The sequence below is a fragment of the Eumetopias jubatus genome, unplaced genomic scaffold, assembly GCF_037043125.1.
Source record: "Eumetopias jubatus isolate StellerSeaLion01/CBP00866 unplaced genomic scaffold, mEumJub1_p1.0 scaffold_8, whole genome shotgun sequence".
In the NCBI taxonomy this organism is placed as follows: Eukaryota; Metazoa; Chordata; class Mammalia; order Carnivora; family Otariidae; genus Eumetopias; species Eumetopias jubatus.
Genome location: NW_028274814.1, coordinates 111352207 through 111369860, shown reverse-complemented (window position 1 = coordinate 111369860; position 17654 = coordinate 111352207). Strand labels below are relative to the sequence as shown.

The following is a 17654-nucleotide window of genomic DNA, read 5'->3' as shown; positions in this document are numbered from 1 at the left end:
GAAAGTTTAGACTAAGCTTTATGAGAAATAATTGCTTAATAACTTGGGTTCTTTTCTCCTAGTATTACTTAGGGTTTAGGTACATGTGGTATAATCCATTCTAGCTAAACAGAAGGGGAGATATAATGAAGTGTATTTGATGGCTTATAAAACCACTGGAGGGGCCAGAAGAGGAGGCTGAGCTTCCAGAATCCTTTGGTCACCTAGAACCCAGTTAAGTCCACTGCTTCCTTTAAAACTGTTACAGCTAGTGCAGGAAGCTGTTGCTGCTCCTGACTGAAGGGACTCTTTGCTCCCACTACCATCCATGTGAGCAAAATGCATGCCCAGCATCCAGCTTTTTTCTCAAGAATATCCTTCCCATATCAGTCTTGCTGGGTTGTACCTGATTGGCTGAGTCGCCTCTGCAACTGTAGCTAATTGCAAGGGAGCAGAAGTGGAGAATATGCTAGGAGAGGGCTGGAGTGGAATTTGAAAGAGCCAATCCACAGTATCCTCTACACTCACTACTCCTACACTGTTCATTACATTTCACTTTTCTTCTTTCAAGTTGATCTAAATCAGGAGCTTCTAATATGTAGCCCTTGAACCAAATGCAGCTTTGTATACCTTTTTAGACCTTTCTGTTTTCCCTAATGATATAGTACCCCTGAGCTAGGACAGCCTAAAATAGCCTGTTTCAGACTTTAAAGGATACCTAAAAATCACATGGAGGGCTTGTTAAAAGTGTATATTCCTCAGATGTACAGAAATTTAGATTCTGTATGATGCTCAGGAATCTACAATCTTAGTAAACACCCCTAAACACCAGATGATTACACACTTTCATCTAAAGGAAAGACAGCTGACTCCCTGTTTCAGTTAGAGCACTTTGAGTGAAAGGGGGGGAACATTTCAACAGTTTATTCAACTTAACCAAAGGCAGTTGGTGTGTCCAGCACACACTGAGTAATCAGGAATGCTTAGGCCATGACCTTTGCAAATCAGGCTTGCCATCTGAGGTGATGTAGAAAATGATCAAGATTGTGAATGTGCTTTAGCTTATGCCTTTAACCCCCATTGGTTCTGATGCTGTTTGGAATCAGAGTACGAAGATTTAGTTTATTTTAATGTAGTAAAAAAAGCCTAGGTAGGGAAAAGAATTTTGGCGATTTCCTGAGCTTGCTTCCTCAGATTAAGTTTTCTTAAAACTTAAAAGGCCCTGAGAAACAAAACTTGTCAGACTCCTGGTAGCTGATCTGACAAGACATCTGAGTGCATTTAATTGCAACCATAGAAGAACAAAAAACACAAGATGTTCTAGGAACTTCAGTCCTTCAGTCCAGATTCAGTACATGGGATCAGATAGCAACTGGAACCTACATTCATTTTTCCATCTCTCAGTTGTTCGGAATGCACAAGACATTGTGGATTTTGAAAAATTGCAGAGCTTTTTGATTTACCTGAGATTACACTTTTGGAAGTGAGTCATGTAGTTGAAAGAGTATAAATCAGAATTTATGTTTTTATACCCCCCCCTTTTTTTTTTGGAAAGCTTCAACGCTCAAGAATGCATATTGTGGTTTAATTTTAAGAGCAACTAACTGACATAATAGTGAACAACGCCATCCAAAAAGAACCAGGGCCTGTAGAGTACTGAAGGTGGAGATGTGCATTTCAGAACTGCCATGATTTTTTTTTTTTTTTTTGCTATGTTTCTATACTTTGGCCAATTTTGGGGGCCTATCTCCTATTTCCTTGAAAATATATTTACTCGCAAAAAGAATTGGCAACAACTATGTAAATCTAGGTTCAACATTAAACTAGCACCCACCAATTTTCCAGAGTAGTTTGGTTTGTTACATATCCTCCTCATAAAATTGATTAGAATTAGTCATCAGTATCTCCCTAAAATACAGTGGATTATACTGTTCAGGGGAAGTCTCTCCCTGTGTTTTTATAGAACTGCTATATTTTTGAAGAGCTAATGACCTATATTACCCTTGTTTCTAATGAAATAATGTCTGCTGCTGGCATAAATGCTTCTGTCATGTAAGTGTCTTACAAAATAGGAATAATAAAACTTGAACATCTAGGCCCTAGATTCTAGCCTGAGGTAGTTCGTTGCATGGGATTTCACACAGTGGTGAAGCCTCTGAGCTCACCTGGCTTTCAGTAGCCACAGGTGAGTTGTTCCCAGGCACAGACCATTTAAGAAAGAGGAAGGCTGAGCTTATCACGATAGCCCCACTGTTCTTGAGCTGCCTTCTTTTCTACTAAGACCAAAGTTAATGCTCTAGCCTTTCTGAATTACCTGCTCTCCTTCCTTTTCAAGCTCTCCTGGTAGATCCTTGAGATTCCCCACACTCCTTTACCCCTGTGAACCCATGGTGGATGGATTCCTAGTTCTGTCAGAACCACAGAAACGATCCTTGTCAGTGCCAACTCCATGAGGTGTTTTTCGGCAACCGTCAGATCCCACAGTCAACTGATTTGCCTCTCCTGTGCTTGGCTTCTCACTGTCGCATCTGTGCAGATAGTTCTTCCTCCTTAGATGTGGTATCTGTCCTGCAGGGTTTTGGGTGATAACGTGCAATCTCCAGCTGCCACTTCTCTTACATATCCTGGCTCAGTGAAAAGCACTACTTCTTACCCAGTCACCTAAACTGGAACTTGAGGTCATTTGTGACTCCTCCCCTTTTTACCCCACCCACTTTGTCAGTCACCCATGTCCCCGTCTACTTCCATATCCTCTTGAACTTAACCATTTCCCTCCACTCCCACTGCCTCTGCACCAGTTGATGACTTCAGTGACCTCCATGCCCCAGTCTGTCCTTCATGCTGATGCTTGATAAGCCTTTCAAAAATAAATCTGATCTTGATACTCCTCTTAAAGTCCTTCCAGAGCTCCCCGTGTCTCTAAGATAAAATCCAAATCAATTAGCAGAATTGGGAGGACCTCCGCCTATCTCTCTAGCGACATCTATTTTATTGTTTATTCCTTGAAACTCATTTTCCAGTCATATCATCATTGTGAAGTTCCATGAAAATGCCTTGTTTTCTCACTTCTGTGGGCACCTGCTCTTTCCTCTGTCAGGGGTCTTCACCCCTGCTCTCTTTGATTGGGTTAACTGCTATTCACCTGTGAAGAATAGGCCCTCTCCCAGGAGCTCTCTCTGAGCCCTTCCTTCAGTTCCCCTTTCCCAAAGTCAGGTTTAGCTGTCCCTCCTGGGACCCTCCCCTCCCTGCCCGTCTCCCTGCTGTGTTCCCTAGTAGTTTGAGGTTCCAGAGGCCAAAATCAGTATCTTTTGTCTTTATCTTATACACTTATGTACTTATCAGGTGTTCCATAAATGTTTGTTAAATGTATAGGTAGCTCTTAGAAGTCTGAAAAGTACTCAATTTTGTTTTTACCAGAAGGAACAACTTACACTTTATTTTGTTTGTTGTTTTTCCTCTCCCTCTAGCTATGAAAATTTTAAAAAGCTATAGTGAAGTATAGCTTGATTTACCTGTACTACGTGTTTACCCAGCCTAGTAATAATTTGACACTGTGACTTCAATCAAAAACTGATTCAGCCAAATGGACCTATATGCCGTCCACTGCATAGGTATTTTAAATAAAATTGAATAGTTCATTAAATATAAATGAAGTCAGTTTTATTATCTGACTGGCCCAGTATTTTTCTTCCTAATATATAGTATAGGTCTTGGTTTAAACCCACTGAAGCGTGTCTTACTCACCTGCAAACTCTGGTTGGTGGGAAGATTACATGTAATAATATCTGCGAACTGCTCCTCCTGTGTGTGGCCCTTAGTTAGATGTCAGTATGTGTGAGTCATTTTCCCTTCAAACAGCATTTACATTTAGAGTAAGGACTGACCATCAAGGGTAATTTTTCTCATTTTTTTCCCATTGAAATTCTTGTATTTACTGTTTACATTAAAGCCGTTGCCTATCTTTTTATATTAAACCATTTATTTCTAGGTTGTTCAGTTTTCGTTAGTAGAGCATATTCACCACAGATTTTAGTGATCATCCATATTTTAGGATATTTTCATTTCACCTCACAAAAGGATCTACATGGAGAGATATGGACGTGTATCTTCACAAGATTTTAGTGCAACAATTTGGACTTGAAGAAGCTGGTTTGAGTTTCACTTAGCTATCCTGTTAACAATCTCCTGGTAGCAGATTTATTTTTTCTCAACTTGACTATTACATGTTTCCTTTGCCCCTTTGAGCTTATTGGACAACCACTAGAGAAGAATTTGAGCCTGTGTAGGGATGATTAGGTATTTTCTCTATAATGTGTAACGGTATATTTTTTAAAAATTAAACATCTGAAGGAAGAAGTCACATAGAATTAAATGGTTCTTCCCTGAAACAGAATCTGCTGTTGGTTTACATTAAGGTTATTTTTGAAGGATGTTGTTCATATGACCTCAAAAGACCTGAACTCAAGACTAATTACTATACCTGTATCTTGGTAACTTGCTTTCCTGGTTCTGGGTAGTGAAGCCAGTTGGCCCGCTTCCAGAGCACATTTGGGCTACAAGTGAACTAACTGCTTGCTTTGCTAGCCTGGCATTCAAGATTAAAGCGAAGATGAATGTTGTTTTTGGCAGCAGCTGCTGTTTTGTTTGGGGCAGACCTAATACCACTCTGTAGGTCTGTGCATAAAGAAAACAAGCTACACAGACACTCCACTACCTTTCCGACTTTGGGAAGTGTGTAATGTGGGCCCTGGCAATGCATATTTTTAAAATCTCTTCTCAGGTTCATAGAAAAGTTTGGTTTTTGTCATTGTTGTTTTCCTCCAAGTTTAGAAGCTTGGAATTTTCTGATTTCTCAAACAGCATTTGTTACCCTGATGTACTTGGGCTACCTGCATGTCCGTTTGTACTAAAGGAAAGAAGTGTGCAAAGCAACTTCTGTGATAACACACACATGTTCAGATCAAGTAAATAGTTTGCTTTAGGGGGACTTTGCAGCTCCTTTTCCTGGCATGTGGCTTTTTATTATAAGGAAGGTTCTTAGGTTCAGAAAGAATTGATGATTCGGTGAAATTTCCCACTGGGGTCTGCCGAGACTGGTTCTCAACAAACATGAGCCATCGGTAAGACCTTTGCCTTTCAGGGTCTCCAGCCTCATCTTCCTGTAGCTTTCCCCCATCTTCTTCAAAGTATCTTTTCTAGTACTATCTGCCACTGTTAAAACCTCCCAGAAAAAGATCTGCTGTATCTGTCATTCATAATGGAGTATGAATGTTTGTCGCTTTTCTTCCCTCTACCAAAACTGTTTCTGTCATGGCTTAGTTCTAACAACACAACCACATTTCTTAGTCTTTTTTTTTTTTTTATCATGTAAATAATGTAAAGGCAATTTTTAGCAGTGAAAGGATTATTGGAATTACGTGTGATGTGGGGAGTATGTGGGGGAATACTTTTGTCAATACTTTTGACGCATGCCTCTAAATAAAAACATCTAGAACTGCCGACAATAAGATTAGTTCAGTGTGTCTGCAATGAAAGGTTATCATGAAATGAGAGGTTATCACACAATGAGCGTGACCTAGAGAGAAAAGTTGTACGATGCTAAAACAAAGTAGCCAAAGAAAAATGTCATAGGCAGAAGCAGAGAATGTGAGAGGAAAAAAAAAAAGAACAGTGAGATGATTGCCCAAACTGAAAAGATACATTTTAGAGCAGAAGTCACAAATACAGGGACATTTTGCTTCAGCATTCTATCTCCGATAGGGTGTGTGCGCGAGCACACCCTCCCCCCCCCACATTTAGGCACCTGTATACCCTTGTTAGAGTTTCCAGAAATTAGAGAAAGGAAGAGAGAGAAAACAAAGATAAATATTTTGGTGATACATGGAAATACCTTACTCAACTGGAAGTCATTTGTTAACTGATGCTACGCTAAACATAGTTGAGAACAAAGAAATGAATTGAAAAAAGCTTCTGCATCCAAAATCAGTGTCAAAATATCTGCATACTAAAGGTCATACTCTGTTCATGGAAGATTGACTCTATAAAGTCATCTTCCCTATTTTATTCGGTTTGAAAAGTCCTTGTTTCCCTGGTTTACTTGACGATCCAAAACCCATAAACCACACAACAAATAATTGCACAGCACCTGTACTTTGAAAAGTTTTCATTTGATCCTCACCATTGCTCCATGAAGTGGGTAAGGCAAAAATTATTCTTATTCTCATCTTCTACACTGATGAACAGATCCTTCGAAGGACTAATTGGCTTCTTGAGGTCACATGGTAAGGGGCTCAAGAGGTTTCCAGGATCCACGTTCTGCTCTCTGCCACCACCGGTTTTCAAAAGCATGTGTTTTTTTTTTTTTTTTCCTTTCTTGCCCTTGGAAACCTTTGTTCAAATAAAATCTGACCCAGAAGCATGAACAAATAAAACAGAAAAAAAAAAAACAAAACACCAAGCTGCTTTGCTTAAAGCAGGGGTTGGGGGCCCAGAATACTGACAGGGGCAGTTTATTTTCCTTACCAGGAAAGCTTAGACATCACAATACTATGCCATTCATCCATTAATTCATTCAAAACTTTCTTGAGCTCTTAGTTTTCTATTGCTGCTGTAACAAATTACCACAAACTTAGTGACTTATGAAACAACAGAAATTTATTAGGTTACAGTTTTGGGGATTCAGAAATCCAAAGTTGGCGGGCTTACTGAGCTAAAAATAAGGTGTCCGTGGGACTACGTTCCTTCCTGATGGCTCTAAGGTAAACTTTGGTCCTTGCTTTTTTCTGCTTCTGGAAGCCACTGGCATTCCTGGACTCCTGGCCCCTTCCCAGCAATGGCAAGTAAAGTCTTTATCATGTCACATCTTACCCCGTCTTCCCTTATTGCATTTCTCTAGCCAGAGATGGAAAAGGTTCTATTTGTAAGGAGCCATAGGATTCGTTTGAACCCAGGGAATCCAGGGTAGTCTCTCCACCTAAAGGTCCTAAGCTAAATCACATCTGTAGAGTCCATTCTGCCATACAAGGAAAAAATTCACAAGTTCCAAAAATTAGGGCCTGGCCATCTTTTTGCCATTACTCTGCCTATCAAACCCACCCCACCCCACATGGGCCGTGTGTTGTGTGTTGCTCTTGAGACTACAGGAGGCTAGAAGTAGGCATACTAGCAGTAAAATATGTTGCAGATATTGACCTGACAGCCTGGGAGAAACAGGTAAAGTGAGAAACCAACAAAAAATAAAATTTTAAAAACAGTCTTTCAAACAAATACTGTACTTTGGAGCTACTTAGAGGAGGGCGGTCACAACCACACACTTGAAATGCTTTCTCCCCCTACCCACCTTTATTGAGGTATGACTGACAAAAATCATATATATATTTAAGGTATACAGTGTGATGTTTGATATAAGTATACATCACAAACTGACTACAATCCAACTATAACCTCATGGTTACCCTTTTTTTCTGTGTGTGGTGTGAACACTTGAGATCTACTCTCAGCAAACTTCAAGTATATAATATAGTCTTATTAACTATAGTCCCTGTGTTGTACATTAAGTCCGCAGAACTTATTCATCTTATAACTGAAAGTTTGTACCCTTTGATCTGGATCTTCCCCAGCCTCTCGTAACCCCCACTCTATTCTACTCTGTTACCATGAGTTTGACTTTTTCTTTTCTCTTCTTTACTTTTCTTTACTTTTCTTTACTTACTTTTTCTTTTTCCTTTCCTTTTTTTTTTAGATTCTACATGTAAGTGAGATCATACAATATTTGTCTACGTCTGGCTTATTTCACATAGCCTTTTATGTCATGAACCTGAATCATCAAAAAAAGCAAGGTTTAATACTTCTACCCACTGTTTAAGAAATAAAGGAAATGTGTGTACTATATATTAGAAAAATGTCTATAATCTATATAGACTAATACTGAAAAATTACTTTTCCATATAAAGAAGTAAGCTCTGCATTTCAGCCCTCTCCTCTCACATGAATACTGATGAGGGACATTATTCCCATGACTCCTCCTCTGTTCTAATGTTTAGTTACACCAGAGTGAATTGTTCAGTTGTTACAAAAGGCGAATATCCCATACTACTAGCTAAGTATATACAAAAATAAATTACAAGTTTATGTAACGGCTTTAAATGAAGTGCTTCAAGAAATAGTTTGTCAGAGATGTGTGAATGTATTAACAGATTTAATTTTAGCCCTAGTCAAATAGATTCCTATAAAATGAGCAAAATCCTATCTTTACAGGTGTTTGTATATAACTGATGCAAAAAAGGATATGGAGGCTACCCTGGTGAGATTGCTTTGCAATTATTATAGATGTCTGTATTAGAATATTTGTTAAAACTGTGATAGAACATATATTAAAAATTATGGTATCCTGAAAAATGTAGACTATTCTGCTGTGACATGGATTATGGAACACACTTGTCTTCATATGCATGATATCTGAAAAATTACTGAAGTTTTGGAGCTATGCTGTTTGGAGCCCTGACCGGTGATCTGACGCCCTTGTGGTAATGCTGTGACGGTATCGGATGGAGGACAGGATTTAGAATTGGACAGATCTGTTTTTTATCACTTAGAAGTCCCAAATCTTTCTGTAGCTCAATTTCTTCATCTTTAAAATGACAATATTTGAATAAAATCTTAAAAAAATTTTTTTTTTAAAAAAGGGCACCTAGATGGCTCAGTGGGTTAAGCGTCTGCCTTCAGCTCAGGTCATGATCCTGGGGTCCTGGGATCGAGCCCCGCATTGGGCTCTCCGCTCAGAGGGGAGTCTGCTTCTCCCTCTATCCTTCCACCTGCTCATGATCTCTCTCTCTCTCTCTCTCTCACTCTCTCAAATAAATAAATAAAATCTTAAAAAATAATTTTTAAATAAAAAAATAAAATTAGGATATATGAAACTTAAAGTTTGTGATAAGATATACAAAGTGTTTGGTACATAATAAATGTTCAGTAAATGGTAGCCATTATTCACTGTATTGTTGAAACAACACCAGCATTTGCACTCAATTTTTCAACATCTTGACTGATAGTACTGATGAACTGTACATGCTCTTATTTAAAGCCAGGCCCTGTGATTGACAGCTAGATTTAAAGCCAGGCCCTATGATTGACAGCTAGATCTTACTTCTTCTTGCCTTTTCAAGACCATTGCTCAAGCAGTTGCCTCTCTTCTAATCCACGTCGCCAGTTACACCCACCTGCTGCGTCATCCACACAGGCATATGGACAACCTGATGTTTCTATCAGCTTACAGAGAAAACTCGCCCCTCGCCCCAAGTCCTTGCCAGTTGCTACCCCACTTTGTTTTTATTTATTTATTCTTTTGTCTGTTTGCTCTCCTTTGAAGGACAACTCTTTAAAAGAGCTATCTACATTCACGGTTTCTAATTACTCTCTTATGTTCTCTTAAACTCACTGCAGACTGGCTTTTTCCCATAACTGCTTCAGTAAAAATGTTCTTATTAATGTCACCAGGGAGCTGGATCCTGTCACATCCAGGGGTCAGTTCTCGGTTCTCCTCTTACTTGACCTATTACAAGTATTTGACATAGTTTGACCTCCTCCTCCAGGTAATTTTTCCTTTTTTTAAACTTGGCTTCCTCCTACTCCTTTGGCTTCTCTCTCAAGCTCCCCAGCTCTTTTGTGAGTTCTAAATCTTCTCTCAGACCTCTTCCAGTTAGAGCAGCATAGGACTCAATTCTTTGTTCTTGTTTCTGTCTGTCCTCACTCCCTGGATGGGCTCATCCACTCTTTTGAATGATGAATAAATTCCATTTATACATCAAAGGCTATCATTTATATATCTAGCCCAAACTTCCCTTCTAAATCCAGATTCAAATATCATGACCTCTAATATCCTCCCTAAGGTATCTCAAAGACATTTCAAATTTAGCACACTCAAAATTCAGCTCCTGATCTCCCCTCCAGGCCTTCTCTACCCTGAGCCTTCCCCATATCAGTTGATGGCAAAACCATCCTTCCATTTGCTCAAGCCAAAATCCTTGGAGTCTTCTTTGACTCTTTCAAATCACATTCCGACTCTCAGGAAATCTTCCTGGGGCTGAGCCTACAGGAGATACCCAGAATCTAACCACTTCTGGTCAGTGCATTGCTACAACCCTTTCTTGCTTGGATTATAACAAGAGCCCCTAACTGGTCTGTTTCTACCTCTTGCTACCCTAAAGTTGGTTCTCACCGCAGCAATCAAAGTGATTTTTTAAGAAAATTATTTATTTGAGAGAAAGAAAGAGACCGAGATAGTGACAGAGAACATGAGTGGGAGGAGAGGGAGAAGCAGGCTTCCCGCTGAGCAGGGAGCCCACTGTGGGGCTCGATTCTAAGACCCTAGGATCATGACCTGAGCCTAAGGCAGATGCTTAATGGACTGAGCCACCCAGGGGCCCTCAACATGACTTTTTTTTTTTTAAAAGCCCTTTTTTTTTTTTAAACAGTTTTAGGTTCACAGCAAAACTGAGAGGAAACTATAGAGATTTCCCCTATGCTCCCTGCCCCTACACATTTACAGAGTGGTATATTTGTTACAATTGATAAATCTACACAGATACATCTTAATCATCCAAAGTTCATAGTTTACACTGGGTTTACTCTTGGTGTTGTACCTTCTGTGAGTTTGGACAAATGTATAATGACATACCTACCATTATACAGAGTATTTTCACTGCCCCCAAAATCCTGTATTCCACCTTTTCATGCCTCCCCCTACAACCTCTGGCAACCACTGATCTTTTTGCTATTTCCACAGTTGTGCCTTTTCCAGTATGTCGTAATAGTTGGAATCGTAGAGTATGTAGCCTTTTTGGATTGGCTTCTTTCATTTAATAATATACATTGAAGTTTCCTCCATGTCTTTTCATGGCTTGATAGCTGGTTTCTTTTTAGTACTGAATAATATTCCATCGTCCAATATACCACAGTTTATTTACCACTTACCGAAGAACATCCTGGTTGGTTCCAAGAAATCATTTGCACAATTTAGTCTTCATTTCAGTCCAAGGGAGAGGGTGCTATGAAGAGTGTGACCCCACAGTGCTGAAAGGAGCTTTAACCAAACTTAAACCGGGATTACTGCTAAAATAGATCACATTGGTAAAACAATAAAAAAGTTTGAATTTTTTCACAAGCCAGGTAGGTCGCATTGTAGTCTCAGAAATTTCAGTAAATGGTAATCATCATCTGGTCCAGTGTAATATCTAGTTAGCATGCAGGTATTAGTGGAAAATAATCCGTTTGTTTTTTTGTTTTGTTTTTTTTAAAGATTTTATTTATTTGACAGAGAGAGACACAGCGAGAGAGGGAACACAAGCAGAGGGAGAGAGAGAGGGAGAAGCAGGCCTCCCACCCCACAGGGAGCCTGACATGGGGCTCCATCCCAGGACCCTGGGACCATGACCCGAGCCGAAGGCAGACGCTAAACGACTGAGCCACCCAGGCACCCCAGTTGGTTTTTGTTTTTTTTTTAATACATGGCAGCTACATAAATAGGGAAGATTTCTAGCCATGCGCAGATGGACTTTGTGTAATTTTAAGATGCCATAAATGAATGTTAACTCATAAAAGAACTCTGATATTTTAAAATATCTTCACATCTCCATGCCTCTGCTCATGCTGTTTGTCTTTTCTGGAATTTTCATCCCTTCCTTGTCAACTCTTACAAACTCCTCCTTATCCTCCAAAAGCCAGCCAGAGTCACATTTTCTCTCTGGCTTTTCTTGGCATGGTCTTCCTGCCAAGGTTCTCCTCCTTGAGGTTAATTGATTAATTGCTTCCTCCTTTGTGTTCCCAAAGCATTTATCATAGAGTATGCATTTTATTTATGTACCTGCCTCTGAGTTGCAAAGGCACCTTCATCACCTTTGTTTCTCTAGTGACTGTCACAGTCCCTATCTCATAATATTTGGTCAATAAAATGGATTTGAATTTGAAGCATTAGATCGTTTTTACCTTCGTCACTGATTCATCCAGCAAATATTTATTAAGAACTTTTAATATGCAAGGTGCTGTGTTATGGGCTCTCAAGTTACTAAAAAAAAAGAGAATTGGATGCCCAATTTCTTAAAAACCTCAAATATAGTATAATAAGAAAAAACAAGTCCTGCATAGAAGTAACTATAAAACATGGTTGTGTTATTTTCAAGGAGAGATGTGTGTAAGTGCACGTTGTGTAGGTGATTACCTCACGCTAGGGTTCAAGAATTTCTTCCTATTCACTAAGAAATGTTCTTCCATAGTAAATGGTTAAAAAGCTGTGATTAAAAACTGACTCATTTGATGTCTCATAAAAGGTTAAATTCTCTCCTAAATCTAAAAATACATCTCTCTCCCTCACTTTGGTGTCCTGTCCTATACTATTGGATTTAAAGCACTGTTCAGGTTTGCTGCTACTTGCCAAACAGTCTACACTTAAAGTAGAGAAAGTTTCTTTTAGTGCCTTGAGGTATGAATTTTAAGCATTCCTAATTTTTAGAAAACACCTCAAGTGGTAGATCCTTTATGTGTTGCTGCACGTTCATTCCTAATTCCCATTAAGAAATTGGCTCTTGAATGCTTTTGACAAAAGTAAACAGTAATGTCATAGAAATGAAAAACCCAAACCACATTTTAACGGACAATTTTTTAAAAATTTGGTGAGCATACTTCAATTACTCAAGATTGAATTGTATTTAAGCTGGTAGCATTTTTTTTTAATGTAGATTGTCTTTTCCACATTAAGATAAAAGATGTAAGAGCTTGAGTGATTGCAGATGTTAACTGATCATCACCAGCAATTTTTCTGTTTTCATTTAGACTTGGATTATCACTTGCATTTATCTTCAACTACTCCTATTTAATCCTCTGGTCAAAACTAAAGGGATCTGCAGGAACCGTGTAACTGATGATGTGAAAGACGTTACAAAATTGGTAAGTAAGGAATGCTTTCAATAGCTGTGGGGTTTTTTTTCCTTGTGTTTTTTTGAAAAAGATTTCATTTTTTTCTTGTCCCAGGTTAGTATTTTTCCATCACAAAGAAAAAAATCAGTGAGTTATTCTAAAGGGTGTATAGTGAGCAAGTAGGGAGATATTACTATCAAGGAGAATCTGTTGGTAAAATTGGTAATATCACACAGTGACTTTGTTTCTTTGCTCATTTTTTTCATCTCCGTCACAGACAGCGAAGGACACTGGAGTTCTCTGTGTGCTGATGTGGCAGCACTAGCTTGTTCCCCATTATCTCTGTAGTGGGTTTCTCAGTGTGTCTTTTTCCCCCTCCATGCCTTCCTTCTCTTCTCTAACAAGCCTAACAAAAAAAAAAGCTGAGATAGCCATTCTCCCGTTTCCAACAGCATGAAGACCCCATCACATGTGGGTGGTTTTGTGCTCCCTCTGGGAACATAGCTGGAGAAGTGATTTGTTACCCAAATGTTGAACAGACTCATCTCCCACATTTGTCACATTGGAACTCATCCCTCAGCAAAAGCCATTTTACACCAGTACCCCTTAGTCATGTCTAGCTTCATGCCATGATTCTCTTAAAATGCGTACCAAGGAGAGAGAGATAATACAGCATCTGGAATGCATTCTACCCAGCTCTCCTGATCTAGGGGAGATTTTACATGCCCATTTGAGCTACAATGTATGACTTCAGGATGAGCAAACTTTGAGAAGCATTTTTTGTAAGTGCGTGGTTCAGAATCGCCAAATGTCATTCTTTTATTTCAAAATTGTCTAGAGAACAGATGATACGAGCATAGGGAAGAAATAAGGGTCATGAAATGGAGAAAAGAAAGAAAATTATATTTGTTGAGATACTTGTTTTCCCTATTCTTGTATTTATTTCCTGGTTTATGTTTTATTTGGGGTTTATTGCCAAATTTCAAAACAGAAGTTTAATTCTATGGTCAGAGTCTTTCTGGCTTAGCCTCAATACAGTTAGTAACATACACACACACAAACACACACACACATAGTTTATGTGGATTCCTTAGAAGGATGTCTAGAGGGTCCAGGTTTAAAAAGAATTTTCTGATGCAGTAGCTGAAGATATATCAACACATTTTATTTGAGGGGCTGGTGATCAAAACAATGTAGCATTTGCCTGCTATGTGCCCAGCTAGGTATTAAGGATGAGGTGAGGAAAGTTTTTGTTTGTTTTTCAAAGATTTTATTTATTTAAAAATGAAGCAAGCACAAGCACAGGGACAGAGGGAGAGGCAGAGAATCTCAAGCAGACTCTGCACAAAGCACAGAGCCCGATGCGGGGCTCAAAACCTGAGATCATGACCTGAGCTGAAACCGAGTCAGACGCTCAATCAACTGAGCCACCCAGTCACCCCTGTTTTTTTTGTTTTGTTTTTCAAAGAATGTACACATAAACCTCTTCTTCAAGTTGCTTATTAATCTGTGACCCAAGAAACTATACTAAAAAGAAAATATATGCTTATATTATAAATTTTATATTGGTAAAAGGCACTCATTGGTAAAAAACATTTGTTCAGTGAATGAAGACCTAACGTGCTTCACTGTGGTAAGCATCATGATCTCCTGTGGTGCTTATTAAAATTACAGGTGTCTGGACTGCACTCTAAGAGAAGGATACAATGATAGGTCTGAGGAAGGGCTCCAGGCATCTACATTTTAAAGAAATTTCTGAAAGAAGATTTAAGAACTACTGCTCTAGATGGTCTGTTCAGTCAAAGTTTGGAGACCAAAGTGTCTTGATCCTAATTTAGTCCCAATTCTTATTATGACTAGCTTTATCTATGTTACATAAATTTATATGGATGTCAGATTAACATGAGTCTCAAAAATATGATGCTTAAAGTAGTTCACAGCTGGGAAGTTACAGCTCTCATGGGGCTGCTGGTGTAACTGTGGAGCTGAGGATGATCAGTGGAGATCTGCCGGGGTCCTAAGGAGCAGATGTCAAGTATATTGGCAATGAATCATAGTTGGAAGATGATGGTATATTTGACCACAGGCCAAGCATATCCAAAATTAACATGATATTTAAGAAAAATTACTTATACACATTATTACTTGCAAAGTGTTTAAGGAAAACTATTTAATGAGCATTACTTCCTGTGAAATGTCGAACCAGTTTTTTCAAGTGGTGTAAGTAGGTATTACAAGCACCTTCCAAGGTTTTCCGTCCTTGTCTTTGACCATCTGTTTATTTTCAGTCTGGTACCTATCTGCTGATACAATGAAAAATGGCAAGAAGCATTACTGAGAAAGAAGAGCCTGGAAAAGAGATATTTATTAATATTGACACTAAAAGATAAATCCTCACCCCAAGAAAGCAAATGTAAAATCATTAGACTGAAAAAAGAGGTTTTTTTCCTCCCTTCCAGCAAATGACTCAGGGAAATTTTTTTAATTTCAAGAGTTGATCTAGGGAAATTAGTGTGTTTACTTTGGATTATTGAAAAAAAATCAAGTTAGTAAAAAATAGGACTCAGGGGTGACTGAGGGGCTCAGTCGGTTAGGTGTCTGACTCTTGTTTTCAGCTCAGGTCTTGATCTCAGAGTTGTGAGATCGAGTCCCATGTTGGGCTCCACACTGGGTGTGGATCCTGCTTAAGAGTCTCTCTCCCTCTCTATGCCTCCCCCCTTCTCTTTCTCTTTCCCCGCCACCAAAAAAATAGGACTCAGATTACTTCCTACTGAATAAAGACCTACCATAATTCACAACCCGTATTTCATAGAGTAGGAAATAGAAGAATAATTCCTGACCTCAAAATGTTCATGATCTAGTTTGGGAGATAAATTATCTCCATAAAAATATGAATGCATATCATTAATACCACAATAACAACACATACATGGATGCCATTTAAAAGATTTCATGTAGGACCAACCTGTGCCAATATATTGGTTAAGGAATGGATTTTGGAATTTGGTAGACCTGAATTTAAATCCCAGCTTTTTGACCTTAAATAACTACCTCTCTAAATCTGTTTCTACTTCTCAATTTTATCTTATAGATTAAATAAGAGAATGTATATGTAAATTTATTTTTATCACAGTTATTGTCCTATAACTTCTTTGGGCCTCAGTTTCCTTATAAGTATTAAGATTAATAGTACTTCATAGAGTGATTATAAGGATCGAATCAGTAGAACAGTGTTAGGAACACAGCAAGTGCCTGCTAAATATTAGCTATTAGAAGTGGTAGTAGTGCTGTGGTGGGATCAGAGGGTACTGGAGCTGAAAGGGAAATTAGAGACAATCTGGACAAACTGTTTTATAAATAAGGAAACTGAGGGACGCCTGGGTGGCTCAGTCGGTTAAACCTCTGCCTTAGGCTCAGGTCATGATCCCAGGGTCCTGGGATCGAGCCCCATGTCAGGCTCCTTGCTCAGCGGGGAGCTTGCTTCTCCCTCTGCCTACCACTCCCCCTGTTTGTGCTCACTTGCTCTTGTACTCTCTCTCTCTCTCTGACAAAAATCTTTAAAAAGTAAATAAATAAATAAGGAAACTGAGACCCAGGAGTGGTGAAGCCCAGCTCTGGGTCCCATTACCAGCACTGTGCCTTCTACAACAGTAGTTTTCAAACTGGCTCCTAGCGCCCACACAGCCACTCTGCCTTCATTTGTGTATCTGGATGTCCAAATAAGACTTGATGTGGAAAAAAGAATTGAGCTGAAAAAATGTTGGAAGTCACTGCTGTAAACCAGCATTTGTAGGATATCATTTGAGAATCATTCAATTACCACGTTTTAGGATACTTATTAAAAGTACAGCTGCCAGGGCTCCCGCTGCAGAAATACTGAGGGTCAGCTTGTGAGGATGGGGTGTTTCCAACTAGCATCGTAAGTGATAGGGATTTGCATGGAAGTGCCAGAACTGCTTAGGTGATCATACTTCTAATGTTGGGGTTTTTTCATTTTTGGGGAAAAAAAAAAAAGAACAAAAACAAAACTGTGTTCTTATCCTTAGCCTAAAACTCATTAATTTGACTAATTCAGACAGCAACGTGAGGGACTTCGGAGTTATATAGATACAGAGAATCACGGCCATCCTCTGAAGTACAGTGGGGCAATTCCATAACGATACTTTGTCAGGTTGCACCTGTTAGAATAATTCAGTAATGCCGTGCCTCCTGCTTAGAGGAGGTTACATAGAACAAGAGGGATTTGCTTTACAGGCGCAACCTTGGTACATTCAATTTGAGAGAAACAAAGTAAGTTGACAGTACCACTTTTCTTACCTTGTGATCCCAGTAATCTCTTTGACTGAAAACATTTCTTTGCAGTCTCTACCAGTTCCTCCTCTGCATGAGGTGCAACTGATCCTGTGCCCACTGATCTGAAGTCTGTTTCCTTGGGGTGGTTCTCATGTCACAGAAGCACATGATTTATGACCTTGCTGTCATTTGTGTGTGTGTGTGTGTGTGTGTGTGTGTTTTTGTTTTGTTTTTTAATTTCTTCTTGGACACTTTGTGCTGCCACTATAGTCCCCATGGTTTTCATTTGAAATCCTTCTGGCATGTTTGCTCAGCAGAATAGTTCCATCTATTTACGGAACATTTTGCTTTGTTTCTAAAAAATGTTGCAAGACTTGTTTTAAATGACAAACTCAGACCTACCTAAGGAAAGGGTCAAGTATCTGGGAAGAGGATGAAACAAACTTTAAACACTTGTATCTCTGGGACAATTA

General features: G+C 39.1%; 1 protein-coding gene across 1 annotated transcript in view; it reads left to right on the top strand.

Annotated features, from left to right (window-relative positions):
* KITLG (KIT ligand) overlaps positions 1 to 17654 on the top strand; it is a 67817-nt gene that overhangs the window by 13895 nt on the left and 36268 nt on the right. Inside the window, exon 2 of the mRNA XM_088025733.1 lies at positions 12805 to 12918. Within this exon, the coding sequence (XP_087881859.1) occupies positions 12805 to 12918 (114 nt within the window). The remainder of the gene's footprint in view (positions 1 to 12804; positions 12919 to 17654) is intronic.